Source organism: Zalophus californianus, chromosome 3 (assembly GCF_009762305.2).
Source record: "Zalophus californianus isolate mZalCal1 chromosome 3, mZalCal1.pri.v2, whole genome shotgun sequence".
In the NCBI taxonomy this organism is placed as follows: domain Eukaryota; kingdom Metazoa; phylum Chordata; class Mammalia; order Carnivora; family Otariidae; genus Zalophus; species Zalophus californianus.
The window spans coordinates 152,963,171-152,981,211 of NC_045597.1; the positions used below are offsets into that span (position 1 = coordinate 152,963,171).

Consider the following 18,041-nt stretch of genomic DNA (forward strand, 5'->3'; position numbering starts at 1 on the left):
CTTGAGGTAAGAAGGTAAGTTAAGGTGGAGAAGTATGTCCCTTTCATGAGTGATAGCTAGATGCTTGCGTTCATCTAGCTTTCCCTCTTTTCCTCCTGTGCTAAACAAAACAACAAAAACTGATCATCAAGGAAAGACAACTCTTTTCCTTGATGATCAGTTTTTGTTGTAAGCATTTATTCTGACCTTGATGCTCTGACTCTTCAAGGTGTGTGTGCGTGCGTGTGTGTGTGTGTGTGTGTGTGTGTGTGCTTATTGATGATATATAAACATTCACTTTTCTGAGTGGAAATGATGTTTTTCATAACAGACATAAATTCTTATATACCACGTTCCTGTTATTTTTGCTTGATACCTTCCCATCACTATAATCACCCATTACACAGATTTCCTTTAAATAATGAATATGTGGGTCTTTCATACATATATCCTGGGATATAAATGACTAATTTTAAAGATCAAGTAGAAAAGAAACATAAGTGATATCATGATCTTGCCGTTCTGTTAAATCTTATGTCCTCCTACTAAATTTCTATTTGAATCTCATGTTTTAATAATCTGGTGGTCATGTGTTTTTGAAGTGATCAAACTATATTGTGCATAAAATTATGTTGACTGGAGGAAAACTGAAAAGTTAGTCATGTGAAAATTTAGACACATCAGTGTGCTGAAGACTTGTAAATGGTAGGTGCTCAATGAATACTTTTTCTATAGATGAATCAAAAAGTCAGCCAGAATATCTTGCAACAAGTTGTTATATGTCTTGAGTAGGAAAAAACTAAACCTTTTGTAATTGTATGAGTTCACAAATGAAAATATTTGTACAAAAACTCAATATATATCGTATGGACAGACCACAGACCATACGGTGTGTTAAATTTCCCATAAATAAATTTTCAATTGTCTGACCAAAAGGAAAATAATAACAACAGCTAGCTTCCTAGTTTCTTGCTAATATCGTCTATAATGTCTTTTAATTCAGTCTTTAACCCTAAGGAAGTAGGCTTATTATATCCATTGAACAGATGAAGAAACTGAGGCTCAGAAAGGTCAATTAATTGGCTCAAGGTTAAATAATCAAAAGCATGGCCAGTGTTTAAACTCAGCCCTGTCCGATTTTTAGCGGTCCTAACCATTAAACTCTCTGCCACACCTTTATGGAAGAGAAAAGTAGATGAGTAACACCTCAAGGTGAACAATTTGTTTCAGGAAGGAGCATTTCAAATAGGAAAAAGTGCACATAAATGATGCAGGATGCATTTATGAACTGGGGCATAAACAAAGTTTTCCAGAGTCTACCAGGGCCCAAGGCAACTCTTCAGTAGAAAACCTTCATCTGTATTGCAAATACTATTTCTGTGTTTATCTACAACCACAAACATAACATAATATTACAGATGACTGGCTACATGATTTTATGGGGAAAACAATGAAAGCACAGAAGTTCAAGAGAGCAGGAAAAATTGTGAGTTAGAGTTCATAGAAAGCTTTATGAATTTTGCAGCACTCTAATGTAAATCCCAGAGGGGAAAATACTTGAATTGAGACACTTTCCCTCAGAAATCTTGAGAAAATCTTGACATCTTAATTCATTTCTTGAGCTTAAATATTCTAGGCTAGTCTGGTGGCACTGGAATAGCCTGGGCAAACATTTTTATTTATTTCACTGTTGATACCAATATTTGTGCTCAAGCTGCTGCCTGCATTTGCTACTATTTATTTCTTTCCTACGGATCAAATTATTGGCCTAGACGTAAAATGGTTTCTGGGGAAGTGTTCCTTGTGTTCATGAGCGAATGGAAAAAGCTCCCATTTTAAATGTAGATTATTTTTCCACATGACTGAATTAATTCATGTTATAAATATGATTTGTAACCGCTGGATATTCATGTCGATACATATATAGTGGAAGAGCAGTCGAGGCAAATGGTAGATAAATCAAGCAAGTGCTATATTTGCATGGGTGGGTGGTCAACGTGCCAAAATGCTGCGTCCAGTTCTGGGTCAACCACTTAGCTTTTCGGAGCTACCATTTTACTTCCCTTAGTATTTGTAACCCTGTTTTATTGGATTGACCTGAGAGCAAATAAGGTAATGTGAATAGATATTTGTAAACCTAGAAAGTATCGCACACACCTTTTCTATTAATGTAGGATTACTTGGTGGCAAACACTTCTCTTTGGTTTCTCTTGTCTATGTGGGGAAATAGAAAACAGAACAGCAAAACTTAAGAATCAAACAAGATAGTGCTTGTAGGATGCTTGTGAGATACAGACAAATCAAAGAAAGGAGTAACTCTTTGGAGCATTTCACAGCAATGTAGACGTCGCGGTGAAACATTTTTCAGTCTGAAACTCTCAAGGGGTTAACCTCTAAGGGTGGGTCCCAAAGTCTCTAAGAATGTTAGATAGTGACACTTCTCCCCTGGTCCCATACCATTCACACTTTGCTGGGTTCTGGAATTAGCGATGATGTTTTGAACCTCAGCTCTATCACATAGTCCCTTTTTAGTTAATCTCCTTGAACCTCCATTTCTCACCTGTCAAATGCATATAATATCTCCCTCACATTTCTGTCGCCAAGACTGAAGGAGACAGGCCTTTGTAAATTGCAAAAGCCTCCACAGAGAACAAGTTATTATGACAATTCACTTAGACTAGATACCCTTTCAAGATGTCAGTTTCCTCTTAGTGTGAACAAATGAATAATAGGATGGAATTCAGTGGAATAATAGGATGTATGGAATTTGGTTTAAGTGTATATTTCTGGTTTCTTTCTTTCTTCTTTTAGACCTGAGCTTAATATCTAAATTATTGCTTAAAGATAAGGGAGAGATTTCTAAAGAGAAAATTTCCTAAAAAAAATTAGGCCTCCCTCAATGTTACAAGCAATGGTGAATGGCCACAGTGTAATGCACAAGAAGAAGACACATAGACTCCATGCATGCCAGTACCTACACTCAGAGCTGGGGAGACCCTAGTTCCCTCCCAAGGCTGTGGAGATGACTCAGGGCTAACTTTTCTCATTAACTGCTAATAAAAGCAGGGGTAATTTCTTTTCCCCATATAGATACTATAATTTAACATATTCTTTATCTTTATTCAGGCTTTCTGACTGTTCTTCTAATCCAGCTCCTGTTAAACCTGTAGATACATGAGGAAGATAAGCTGAACACACTCCCCCTCATAGCCATTTCCCTTAGGACTCTGTGTTATTTTTTTCCAACTTGGAAATATACATAAATATAACTCATTATTTAATCTGCCACAGAAAGACTATCATTGATTTACACATATTCTAATGCGATGCTCTAGAATCTTATAAAAATTGTTATAAAAAATCCCCAGCCTTGTGAAAAGCCTTGGCATATTTTATAAAAATCACTATTGAAGATATTATCCATTCTATGTCTTCCAGCTATAAGAAGATCTGTGCCAAATATTTCTTTTGAGAACTGAACATTAGAGAAATTATGTGTTTGGTTTCTGAACTAATTATTTATTCTTTTTTTATCAGGCAATGGAAACCTAAGTTCCATCTTGGCAGAGCCCTAGAATGAGGAGTTCACCTTTGTAAAGCCCAGTAGAGTGCATATAGCAGGGACTCTAAATATTTGCCAAATGAATTGATTCAATCATGTTTTCTCTTTTTACACTGGTTACAAGGAAGCTTAGGGCTAAATGCAGTAGCTATAATAGTCCATGTTGCTGATATATTTATTTTCCTCTACAGTTCTGCCTTATGCTTTCACTTTCTCTTTAAACGATCTCATTGAATATATTTTAATTATAAGCCACTACAAATCCTTTCAGAAACTGGTGCAAAATGTCCTAAAAGAAAACTCATTTTATTTTCTAGATGATAAAAGACAAAATCGTTTAAATTCATGGTTTGTTTTGTTTTTCATGTGTGTGTTTATGTGTAAGTGTATATTTTTTACATCTAACAATTTATAAAATTAAGTACATTTTCACTGGAAAATATGCAGCTACTTTTTCTGAAGCATGATCAGACTTTTATTTTATTTTTTATTTTATTTATTTATTTTTAAAGCAATTGTTTTTTTTTTAAAGATTTATTTATTTATTTGACAGAGAGAATGAGATAGAGAGAGAGAGCATGAGAGGGGAGAGGGTCAGAGGGAGAAGCAGACTCCTCGCTGAGCAGGGAGCCTGATGCGGGACTCGATTCCGGGACTCCAGGATCATGACCTGAGCCGAAGGCAGTCGCTTAACCAACTGAGCCACCCAGGTGCCCCATGATCAGACTTTTAGACAGAAAAGCAATATAATCAGAAAATACATATACCAGATGAAGAAAAGCAAAATGGGTGAACTTCATTTTTTCATTCCAAGACATGAGGGGAAATTTTTTAAAAAAGAAAATGTTGCAGATTTCAAGAGGTATAAAACATTTGCTATTTATAAAATATGCTATTTATGAAAACTTCCAGAAGGAAAGTTTAATATTAGCATTTTGAAACAATGGAAATCCCTGAAAGCTTCAGTTCTGTGGTTTTATAAAATGTTCTCTGAGCCTTTCTGCAAGTAAAGAGAGAGACCTAAATGTAAGCCCAAGTCTTAGACTGATGAAGGGAGAATGACATTAAGTAGCCTGTTTAGCTTATCAGACAGAGATCCTGTCACTCTGCCTTGAAACAGAGATCCAAAGCTCTTGACTCAGGACTCACTACTGCCTTGGGTCTCATTAAAGGAGAGAGGGCAGAATAGAGACCCAAGTCAAGCACAACCAGAGAGTAATGCTGGCTGGGATGATCTGGCAAATTCTTTGGCTTCCTAGAGTCCGTTTCAGGTCTATCTTGGAATTCATAGCTCTGCACAAGTTCGGTCACCCTGTAGTTGACCTCCTCTTAGCCTTGTTGGGGGCCTGGCTCTCTTTGTATTTGTTTTCTTGTGAATTGGCCCTTGCTCGTCCTTACTGCAGTCTCTGTTTTATAAATGATATTAAATATGAGACACAGCATATTTATTTTTAGATTTCGGTTCTCTTTATAACATTTTTGTAATCAGTAATGTGTGGTTTTTGTACTAACATCAGTAAGGTAGGCTCAAACAGGAAAAATAGGGGTGTTGCTAAAGGTTTTTAACCTCTAGTATTAACAGCATCTAAGAAAAAAATGAATGTGTTAAGATCGGGACTTCCCTCCAGTGGGAGCATCCATCAATGTTTGTCTAACAAGGGAAGTGACTGTGACATTAAGTGAACTTGTGAGCAGATAGCAAACTTCTAGGAATGTGAGTCACACAGTTCCTGTTTTCCCTTCTTGGGGAGTTTTGAAAATGTGAAACAAAAATTAAGAGGACAGTGACATACTAAGTCTCCATTTGGTTCCTTTTATTTTTCCAAAGTTTGTATCCCAAAATTTATGAAAATGCAAATACTATTGAAAGCCTGGAAATGTTGAGGGATGTGGCTATTATTTATATATTGTCTAGTGAGGGGTATACATTGTACTTTAATAAGATTACCGATGAAGATAAAGACATCTAAATTAACTTCCATGGGAGTTTTAAAGTATGTAATCAATGCTTAATTAGAAATTGCAGGCTTCAATTGACATTATCTTTGTTCCTGTCTTAAATTTGGATTTCAACAAACACGTATTTTTAAACTTTACTTTTATCTTAAAAGTTTTTCTATGGAATTTACTAGATAAATCTGATGTCAAACTAGCAGACCTTGGACAACACTGAGGGTCTGAACAGTTTTCATTTGCACGGATTTAAAAACACATTCTCTTTCCTTCTCATGTTCAATAAAGGGGTAAGATAGGAAATAATGCCAACCAAAAGCATTGACTTTGAAGGTCAGAAATTATCTCTTTGAAATCAAATTCAAATATGAATTCTTTGGAAAAAAAATTTAACTCCCAAACTCTTTGAAAGTGGGCAATCTGTAAATAGGTAATATGAATGACAATGACAGAGTGGTAAACTCCAATATGATATGTAATGTACAGTTTTATAAACTCACATATATTTGCATATTGATGCTAATCAACTTGAAAAGCTTTTTGTTTCAGGGAGAAGCTTGATTTTCCTATGAGTTCAATGACGAATATTTCAATAGAGGAGTTATTCATATAATATTACATTTTTGAAGATTTTTTTCCAAGTGAATTAGTTTGCAAAACAAGTATAAAGGGATTTTAAGCACAGTTAGTTACTCTTTATATGAAAGTGAAATCCTTATGAAATCTTCAAACACTTTAGGCTACAGTAAAATTAAATATGCCAGGTAGCGGCTTATAATACCTTCAAGATATAGCTATTGTTTATAACAAAATATAGAATTTAAATTTGATTTCATTTAACATTTAAAATGTATATTATTAGTTTCAGACCTTGGTTTTTCATTATCTTTTATCACTTTAATACTTTCCTGTGGATCAGCATATTCCAAAGTGCGTTCTTGGGAATACCAGTACTGCAAAAGTGCCGCAAAAGCATGTGTTGTCTATCACATAAGTTTGATAAAAACTATATACTATAAGGAATCATTCAAAATTATTTTAGGTGTGATAATAATGTAATTTTATTTAAAAAGAGTTGATCTTTTAGAGTTGCAGGCTAAAGTATTTATGAATAAAGTGATGCAATTTCTGGGATTTCTTTCCACATAACTTTGAAAATGCTGATCAGGATGCAGTTGGAGACGGGGCGAGGTTAGCCATGGGTTGATGTTACTGCATTTGAGTGATGAATACATGGGGTTCATTATACTACCCAGCCTACATTTGCATGTATTTTGTATCTATTAGAACAAAAATTAAAAAAATAAATAAAACATGCATATCTCTTAAAGATTTCACAGTGCATACAAGCTATGAGGTGTTCTGGGTAAGAAAGTCCTTTGTTTATCTGGGCTGCTCCCAAACTTATTGATCATGGACTGTTCTTTTCAAGGAATACCTGCTAATAGCTCTCCTGGACATTTGGGAACAGCTATACAATAGTGGAACTAATGTTTTTCCATGTATCATTGTGCATGATACTTCCAGGCTTCTAGCACATGAATAGTTTTATTTACATGTTGAAAACTATTAAGATAAAAATGAAAAATTTTAAAAAATTTTTTGTTATTTCTAAATTCTGAGAGGTGTGAGGTGTCCGTAGTATAACATCTGATTAACTTTTTTCAATTTCATTGCGATTAATTTTGTGTATAAATATGATGTCAGAAATACTGTTAAAATACAATTTCAGAAAAAAATGAACGATAATACATATTTTGAAAGATAAGAGCATTTCTTGATTGACTACTGGCCATAAATCTAGTTAGAACTGTTTAATAGGTGAGTGAAAAGCTCTTTAAAACACAAAACTCCAAATATCATTATCAACATCAATAATTTTACTTTATATTTTTAATCCTAAGTTTTTATAAAATTTAATAATTTGTTAAAATCCTATTTGCATACCCATAAATTATTTCTCACCCTAGAAAAATTATATTAGGTAGAAATAATTCTCAAAATAATATTCTCTAATAGCTAAATAAAATTTACATTTTTATATAAATGCTTGATAATTCTGCATGTCAGAAGCTACATTGTACTTTTAAAATAATAATTTTATTAAAATAATAAGTTATTATTTTAAAAGTAATTTACAGATACCTTTTTAACTTTGCATTTAAAGAGAGAGAGCCGGTATTATTTATAGCTATCTTTTCCAGTTATTTTAGAGACTAGCAAAATTTTTTATTGTTGACTTTAATGAAAATTCAAACAAGAATGTTTGCATTCATTACAATATACTACCAAAAACTACATTAATTTCCACTGATGCCCATTAATTTGATAAATGTTTTGTCATTTGTACCATTTGCACTGTCAAAACAAGTTAGTTATATCTTACTGACATTTCTGACAATTGCTTTAACTCTGGCAAAAAAATAAAAGGCATTTTATTTGCTTCAAAAAAATTCACTATTGTCTATTGAAAGTTTGAACCAAGCAAGAGAAGATTAGCACATGTCAGAAGTCTTGCAAGATTCACCTTAGGATCAATGGTAAGAAAAAAATGATCCCCCCAGGACCCTTTTATAGAAGTGCTCATATTCTATTGTAGAAAATATTATAATGTACCTGCATAATCCGTTCTTGCATAATGCCCATCTTCAGATTTAGTAGTTGTAGTTGTGTTATCTGTGTGAAAAAAATTAACAACGAAGATTGATTAATTGCTTCCTAAACATCGAATGTCAAATTTATATTATTCTTATAATAGTACCTTCACTGTGATTAAGGAAATTTTATAACTATAGTTCTAAGCTACCTTTATGCAAAGACATATTTACATCAATTTGCTTGAGAGCGAATAATAAAGTGATATCAGCTTTCTAGAGTTTGGGGCAGAGAAGTTTCACAATCATAACTGAGATAAGGTGGGTAAAGGAATAACAAGTCAAAACCCAAGAAAATGTTTGTTTCTGAATAAGAAACAACATAAAACATTCTCGTACATCCTGCTTTAAAAAATGTACTTGAAATATTTCTATTGATTCAATACATAAAAATGGTGTCATTTGTTTTTAATTTCAAGGTTTTCTAATAAATCCTCAGATTCTTTGCTAAAGATGATTTTGACTTTTTTTTTTTTTCCCTGTGCAAAGAGAATGTCTGCTGAATATTGGCTTCTGTGTTTACGGCATTGTGAAGATACAGTCCCATTATATAGAAAAAGATATAGACTGTTGCTGATAGGCTCTCAAACTCCTATAATCACCATAAATGCTACAGTAGACTTTAGTATCCATTATAAATCAGAACTGTCTTCTGGAAAGGAAATAGCTTGCCTAATAAGGAGTTATCTTCACTTTTCATTTCTACACTAAGACTAAAAACATTCTTTGAAATGAATTTTGGTATGAACATTACCTTGACATCGACCCAACGACATGACCTCAATTTTCTCCTGTTTCTGACATGATGCTTCTTTGATTTGACATGCATTATCATAAGATTTCCCATCAGAAGCACAGAGGGGATTGAAGTTGGTTTGAGAACAGTCGATATTGCACACACACCTAAAGGAAGAGAGAAATAAAAATGGGTGAAGGGGTTTAATTGTATGGTGATGGGTAATAACGGGACTTATGATGGTGATCACTTTGAAGTGCATACAAATATCAATTTATAATGTCATGTGCCTGAAACTTATATAATGTCATATACCAATTTACCTCAATCAAAAAAAATAACATTAATAGCGTTGCTATCACATTATACATCAAACACAAAGTGGAAGAATTGCTAGGTTGGCAACATACAAGTCGACAAAACTGAATTGTATCCTTCCAGGGAAGTTCCTTCGTTTGCCTACCAGAGACGAAAAGAAGCACAGAACTAATTGAAAATAATTCAAAAGATTGATAAATGGATAAAAAAATAAAAAGGGCAAACGCAGAAAATAATCATCAGTAAATCTCTGCCATTGGAACTTTTGAAACATGTACATACACTTCCATGCTGATGCTGGCAGAATTTGAATAGGCTGAGGTAGTCATGAAAGTCTGCTTTACAATTTCCTCAAATGAGATCTTACTGTGTTTCTTTATTCTCAGGATATCTGAATGGTGAGAGCGTGAGGAAAATGATTCAGAGGACATTTGCAAGAAAGTAAGCCAGGAGATTATTTGGAGTGCAATCAGGAGTTATATTTCTTCAGCTACATGAAGATGCACAAGACATGTGCTAACCAGGAATCTTTGGTGGTCCTTAACGTTTGTGGGGGGGGGGGGGGCGCGGCACAAAACCCTTTGAGAATCAAATGAAAGGTATGGCTCTCTCTTTAGAAATTCTCATACTCACACAAAACAACTTTTTTGCATAAAATTTCAGAGTATTTGTGGGCCGCTTGATGCCTGTCCCATAGATCCCTTTCCCAGATATACACTATTTTTTCTAATTCTAGTTTTAAGTAATAAATACAAGTTGATTACCACTCATGATTTTAATACTTTTCTATAATATACAAAGAAATTTGAATCAATGAGAATTAGGTTGCCTGAATTAGAAGAATGAGACATTTTCAAGCAAACTTTATATGACTTTTCCTATGTTCTTATCATTCTCTGTAGACAAAGTAGACTGTTTTCACTCAGAATATTTTTATACGTGTGTAAATATGTTATTGCCTTAGAATATAAACTCATATTTTAAATTTCTCTTAATTAATTTTCTATTAATATTTACATTATTTTTCTAAATAGATTTTATGCTTCCCAAAGTGGTGAAGCACAAATTTTACTTCTGTAGATCTTACTTAGAGCTGGGCATATAATGTAATGATTACAATAACAACTAGGTTACTACATGCTGGGTTCTTAACATGCATTGCTTTCTTTAATCTTTACAACAGCCATTTTATAGACCAATGATAGCGCAATTATAAGGTCAGAGAGCTAGTAAATTGTGGAACAAGGGCCACCTACGGGTGTGTGAAAGTAACATACAACCCCTTTCCTTTCACCACAGGCTGTGTATTAGAATTTCCTGGAAAACTTTTAAATATACTGATTCACAAGCAGGTTTCTGGCCCTAATAACTCTGGGGGTAGAGCTTAGGATTCTACCTTCTTAGGCAGTCAGACTGGCACCAGATTCATTTCCTTGGAATCACTGCTTTATCCATTTGTTGATTAAGTGAGAGGGTTTGTCTACACAACAGTGCTTCTCGGAGTGTAGTCCTTAGACCGTCTGTATCAGTATTACCTAGATCTCTGTTAAAAGTGCTGGCAGAAATTGTGCCAATGCACTTTTTTTTTTTGGTCTGAGAATTGCTTTAGGAACACTGGGTTATTTTTACTTTCACATACTTAGGAACAAATGGCTAGGACAGATGGTTACCATCTCCAAATGCATAAGTCATTGAGGAGTGGTTTTCCTACCTCGGTCGCGATGTGGCTACTGAGATCACAACATTGTTACCTAGCCTGATTCTTGGCATCTGAAAGATCTGAGATTGAGAGGCTGCCTACATGTTCAAGACCTTTTGGTCCTTTCCACCGTGCATTTGGGGAAGTGACTTTGTAGATCAGCCTTGTTTTCCTTAACAATTTGTAGTAAATAAAGAGGTGAGGAGACGGACATTGTGTGTTTTTTAAAAGTTGATTCTAATTGCCTCAAGCCAGTTTACTATTGTTGTGTTAGACTTTGGGGACTATCTCCTTGAAAGACACCAGCATAATTATGTTACTAACAGCAGAACAGAGAGAAAGTCATTATTTTCCTATCTATCTAAAAAGTAAATTATATAGGGTACAAGGGCTCTGCAGGTATCTTCAAATTATTTTTAGTATCTGAGTTTATTAAACTTAATTAGTTCAAAAACCATGCAGGATTCCAGCACCATAGTCTGACACCCTATTGGTAGTAGCTAAATTATCTTTGTATTCCCCGCACCACCCAATACTTTCCATACACTCATCATTCAATAACTGCCTGTAGTAGATAAATAAATGAAATGAATAAATATAGTGACATGATCTTATATTCTTAAAAAAGATGAAATTAACATAAATCATCATTACTATATTGTCATAAAAACAGAGAGTAGCTAACTAATTTTCTTGGCAGATATTAAATGTTCTCAGTGAGATCAAATAAGGACAATAATAATAGTAGCTTACTTCATGATAGCGTTATCTGCTTTCTATGCCATTACTCTTTTCATCCTCCTATCTCTGTGAGGTAGCTACTATTACTATCTCTATCTTAAAGATGAGAAAACTGAAGCTTAGAGAAGTCACACAGCTTTTATGGGGAAGAACCTAATTTCCAATATAGGCAGTTTGATGCCAGAACCTACACTGTTCTACATACTGTTCAGTACAGTGAAAAACAAGGCAAACCCAAATTCCTATTATTAACTAATTAAAGGAATACCTTGGATAATTAGACTTGAAAAAATAAGACTATGTCTACTCTTAGAGTATTTGTCGTGATGTTATGAATCTAAGTCATAATGCCTCTTAGTCTCTGTCTTCCCAAACAAGTGATCCAGACATTTTAGTATCATAGGGACATATCAGTGAATATTCATTTGAAGGCATTCTGAACTAATGCCTGGTAATTAGAATGAATAACGAATTGATATGAATTAAGTTAATCTGACTACTTAAGACATCAATTGTTTAGACTATTTTATCCTTAACAAAATTTTACATAATGTTGTTTCTACTTTTTTATAAAAATACAGGTTTTACACACACACGCACACACACACACACACACACACACACACACTCCAACTGACTCTAAGTTTTAGCACCAAATCTTAGCACCAAGTCACTCCTTCAAAACTTTTAAAGAGCCTGGAATTTTTGAAAGTTCAGATTCATGGGGCAGAGAGATTTTATATGTTGATAGAGTACATGAATTTGTGTATGTGTGTGTGAAGAATGGGCTCTGTGGTGGCATTTACTGCATTCTTAATGTGCCTATTTATTAGTTCATACCTTCACTTTCTGAAACCTTCTTAAAGGCTATATGTCTTTTTTACCTTTGAATTTCTGGAACCTAGTAGAGGGCATCATAGCAAGTCATCAATAAATGGTTACTGAATGAATTACTGAAAGAAAGGCAAGCTAGAACTCGGACGAAGTTAGAGATTAGTTATTGTCCGGACATTAACACATAGGAGAAAGAACCAGTGATATGTTCACATAAACTCTCACTTAACTCTGTGCTACTTAGCACTTGAGGAAGGCCACCTGCCTCCTTTAATTTGTGTCCCACAGACAAAGGAGACAGAGCACCAGCCCTTAGCGACCTCAATGACACCAGAGTACGGTTGGGAAAGGGACATGTTTCACCATGCAACTCACTACTTATATTTTGTGGTATTTGGGGGCAGTTTTTAAGGACCAGTATAATTTAAACATGGTAGTGACTTGTCAGTTTATTACTGTTTCAAACCAATGAAAAATACAAGGCTCCGACAAAAAGGTGACAGAATTATCATATAGTGTAATGGTGAAATTGCAGGTCACTCTGTGCTTTAGCAGCTTATGTAAATTAATCCAGGGTTTTTCTTTTTACAGAAATGAAAGGCAGATATTTTTAAAAACAGAAACTATCCCTTCTTCACTGCTTTTGGCAAATAATTACATTATTATTCATTCTGAGAGGAGTAACTAGTTAATTACAGCATGTCACAAGTATTTTATGTGAGCCAAGGATTTGTAAGGCTGAGGACTGCATGGATGCCTTTAAGGGTTTGTGTGTGTGTTTTTTTTTTTTTTCTTTCCTTTTCTTCTTTTTTCCAACCTATCTCAGTCTTTTGACATTTTGACACTGCGATTACATAGATCTCTTTTCTTCTAAGCTACAGAGAGAAAGAACCAGTCCTACTTGAAAATAATAATTTTACGGTTTGTATGTGGAAATACTACCCTCTGAAATCCTTCAAAGAAAATTAACATCGACTGAAAACCTTAGTTCTCTGAATTGTAAGAAAGAAGAGAAGCATCCAGTAATTTAAAAAGACCACTTGATGGAGTAAAGAACTGAAATTATAGGAAGTAAAAGGTGGTGTCTATGATGGCCCACATGCGTTTATAATTATTTCATGAATATTTTGGGGGCTTGACATTAATTTAGCTCCCTGCCTCTCTTGAAATGGCTCCTCCGAAGGTGTTCAGCAGTGAGTTAAGGAAACCTTTCCCTTACATTTAGGAATGCCTCATTGTCCTCCAGAGTGTGAGGATGCAAAAGCTGCCAGGTAGCAAATACTTATTCATGTGTCTGATTGGTGGCCGCCCTGAAATTTCACTAGATTTTGTCTCATCTATTAAACATGCCTATCACTTGTTCCTCTCCCAAGGTCCTTGACTTGCCCATTACAAATTTTGTCCATACAACATCCCTAATCAGTTTTAAAGTACCCAATTGTACTGCAGTGAGGATGGCTTTCTGGGTTGTTTTGAACCTTGACTGGTTTCTTTCCCTTGAGCCCTGCTGTCTCTGGGGCTATTATGCGGACCCTTTCTAGCCTGGCCAGAAAATGAGGTCAGGGCCACTGTCTGTGCTCTCCATCAGGACTGTAATGGATGAGTTGTATTATATTAATAACAGTGAAAACAGTGTGTGTTTTTCATTCAAGACTCTTGTGATACTTTAAGCCCATTTACTCATTGACTCTCATGTAACTCCTTTTGATGGAACTTGATTATAATTATTTTATCTGTAAAGAAACTACAATTCAGGACTGACTGGGTTGTGAGGGAAAAAATGAAATAAGAGATGTGAAAATCCACTGAAAACCAAAAGCCTATAGAATGTGGAAAAGCATTGACTGGGAGGTAGTACTAGTAAGTCTGCTATATTGTTACTCAGGCGATATATGTGAGCTTGTTTATATTTTTGTTTTTGTTTTTAAATTTGAGAAGGGCAATCCTTTTAGCTTTGAAATCTAGGATGATGGAATAATGCCCTTTCCAGACATATTACCAAGGACTACAGTGAGGCTTTCCAAGGGGGACGAGGGTTATCTTGTACATGGAAAAAACTTAGTTGCCATTAATATCTATCTCTTTATAAGGAGGTAAAGTATAGAAGTTGGTCTATTAGATGGAAGCTCTTGGGACTATTGAGAAAAAGCCAAGGGCAACAAATAGCCAGTCAATGGATGTCTGAATAAAGAAAAACGAAGCTGAGAGACCCTTCCCCGGGGTGGTGTCAGAACTTTCAGAAACAGAATTGCCTATTGAACAAGTGAAACAATTCCTGGGTAAAAGACTGATGGCCATATATCAAAATGATGTCTAATACAATAAAGGTAGATGGGAAATGGGACTAGAGCCTGGAATTTGGTATCAGATAGATCTGTGTTTAATGGATGCTTGGTCAGTTACTGTATGGCATTGAACTAGTTACTTAACTTCCCTGAGCCTACAAAAATGGAGCTACTAACTCGAGATTGTGGGGTTTAAATGAAATGAGGCACATAAATTGCTTAATAAAGTTTCTGAGAAGTTGTAATCACCCAATAATTATTGGTCATCATTAATTTTTGGCTTAGTGGTTTCTAATCTTGGATGCAAAGAAAAATTTTCTGTGGAATAGTTCGACCTTGGGCAGCAACACAGAGATTTCCACTTAGGAGGTCTTGTGTGAGGCTGCAGTAACTAACTGGAGGAGTCAAAAATACTGCAGGGGATTCTGATGTGCAGATGTGGTGAGCTGTAATTACAGAAAATGCTCTTTCTCACCCTCTAAGACTAAGAGACTTCCTAATTTAGTGTATGTTACATCCATGTGAGAAATTCTGATGCGGTGGGTCTGAGGTAGGACTCAAGCAGCATTTTCAGCAAGTTCCTTAGCTCTTTTTAAGGCAGATAGCTTGCATAGCCTATTGAGAAACCCCAACTATTTTGGCTCCAAAACACCCTTTTCTCTCTCCCCTTCATTCCAACAGAAGGAATTTAATATTCTCATTTAATGTGCATGATTCAGTGGCCTGTAGTAAAAGGTTTTCCTCCATGTGCTACAGGTGACAGGTATGTGGTGTCAGATGACAGGGACAGGTGCCTAAATGCACTGATACAAAAACATCATTGGTGGAGCAGTTAGCAGAAGTGATTCACCAAGTAAAACCAAGGTAGAGTGGTGGGAAAGGACGTGAAGCTATGGAGGGGCTCCCCTGTGCCAGGCGCTTAGCTCCAACCTCCACAATACTGCCAGGTTCTAATGCGCATGAGATAGGGAGGGAAAGGAGGAAACTGAACTATCTCCGAAGGTGAGTGGGATTTAACAGATCTGGGATGGAGCACATGAAGTGGGGAAATGTGCAGAGGCAGACCCTAACATGGAGCTGGGGAGCTGCAAATAGATCAGTCTGATTGGAATGAACTCTTATCAACCAAAGTGGCAGCATACAGCACTCTAGACAGATTGTAAAGGGGCTCAATTCCACCTACGGAGTGTGGCCTTCATCTTCTGCACAATGAAGAGTCCTGAAAGCTTTTTGAGCACAGGGTGATAGGAAGGTCAACATGATGGAAGGGGTGTTTTAGGGAGATTACACTTGCAGGGGAGTGCAGGCGGAGGGACTAATCACCAGGCTATTGCTGTAAACTTGGGGGCTAGATAGGAAAACTGAGGGCAGCGGTGTTCACTCCAGTGAAGAAAAGGATGAATCCATGGCGCTTGGCGGCTCCATACTTAAGGTATATTATAGCGAGGTACTAAGGCACAAATGTCACCACCATGCCCTTCCTGCTCTACCCTTTCCTGCTTTTTTCCTGATTTGTGTTGTGGTCCAAAGAGGAAACTGATGAGAGGGGCAGCCAGGCAGCTGTGTGTGGGACTCAGGAAGGCATGATTTCCTGGTAGGGAGAGCTTTCTTTCTTTGCTGTTGAGACAGGGGCAAACAGAGTTCCATCACGATAGCCATATCATGTAAGCACCCTTGCCTGCAGTTTAAGGAGAATGATTCTTTGTAGTAATGTGTACCCTGCCTGATTCCAGGACTGGTTTAAGATGACTGCAACAAAACTGGCAGCAGGTATCTATTAACGCCTGCTGCCTCGGAAAGCAAACGAGGCTCCCTCCAAGGCAGCAAGTGGCCCCACGCCCCCCTTCCATGTAGACAATACAGTTGAAGCAGGGTTTGACTGGAGCTCCCTTTTCATGTATCATGCTTGCATTTTTCTCAGGATTATTTTTTCCTTCTTGAAGCAGCTGCATTTACATCTTAAAATAATCAAAGTAAACAATTCTTCTTACTCATATACATTTTTAAAAGTATCCTGAAGCAAAAATCCCTCATTAGCATTATGTGTATGCCCTTGCTCATTAAGCTGGAAAACATATTCAATAACCAAGGGTGACTCTGTGATTACTAAAAAGTGCGGTCTCTCTGACTGGACAGCTCTTACTACACAGCGTAGTCAGAAAGCATGAAAACCCCAGAATAAAAACTTGGAAGTTAAAACAATACAATGAAATCGACATTTGAATAAGGAGACATACTGAATTCCCACTCGCTCCTTTCTGTCAGGATCCTGTTGCATGTTCTGGCACTTTCCTTCAGGCCCAGCTGCGGGATTCCTGCACTCACTTCCGCCAGTTCCATGTTTATATTTTGCAAACTGGCCTTCCGGTAGGCTTTCGATCGACCAAAGACTTTCAGGAATAAATATGTATGAACATCATTACAGCCTAGATTTTCCACAAAACTATAATTTAATATCATACCCTTGAATTTCATCCATGAGATATAAAAAAAAGTAGATGAATACTAGCTCTGCATTGTGACAAAAGTGCTAGTTTGAAAATATTGTCCAATACATTGTTCAGGTGGTTTTCATGATAATGGTTTCAGGTCCTGGCATGAACTCATTCCATTCATAATTAAAATTTGCATTACATGATCTCCCTTATGCTTATGTCATTCTTTATTTTTCATTTATTAATCTAAGGGTCAATATAATTTAAATTTGTTTTTAAAATAACATTAAAATATACATTATAACATGCTATCAAAAATTTCATTATTTGAATAATAAAAAATATAATAAAAATATTCACGGGGGTGGTGCATGGGTGGCTCAGTTGGTTAAACGTCTGCCTTTGGCTCAGGTCATGTACCCGGGGTCCTGGGATGGAGCCCTGAGCCCAGCACCCTGCTCAGTGGGGAGTCTGCTTCTCCCTCTCCCTTTGCCCCTCCACCCAGCCCATGCTCTCTCTCTAAAATAAATAAATAAATAAAATCTTCTAAGAAAATTCATGGGGATGCTATGCTGTAATCTTACAAAGGGAAGGTGGGAAATATGACTGAGGAAGGAGGATGCCCTAACTTTATCTGTAATGTTATGGTTCTTAAGAAACTACTAAAAGCAAATGTGCTAAAATGTTTGTATTTGTTAAAACTAGGTGGTGAATGTCCAAGTGTTATATTATTTTTGATAATTCCAAAATATAATTAAAAATAAAAATATGAGATTAGACATGTTGCTTAAAATGATTAAATTACCAAGCTTGCTAGATATTTTTTTTTCACTGATTTGATCTGG

General features: G+C 35.9%; 1 protein-coding gene across 3 annotated transcripts in view; it reads right to left on the bottom strand.

Annotated features, from left to right (window-relative positions):
- TMEFF2 (transmembrane protein with EGF like and two follistatin like domains 2) overlaps positions 1–18,041 on the bottom strand; it is a 224,389-nt gene that overhangs the window by 38,787 nt on the left and 167,561 nt on the right. For all 3 annotated transcript variants that reach the window (XM_027588030.1, XM_027588032.1, XM_027588031.1), the window contains exons 6-7: positions 8,903–9,051; positions 8,111–8,170 (exon numbers count right to left, since the gene is read on the bottom strand). In XM_027588030.1, coding sequence (XP_027443831.1) covers positions 8,111–8,170; positions 8,903–9,051 — 209 coding nt within the window. The remainder of the gene's footprint in view (positions 1–8,110; positions 8,171–8,902; positions 9,052–18,041) is intronic.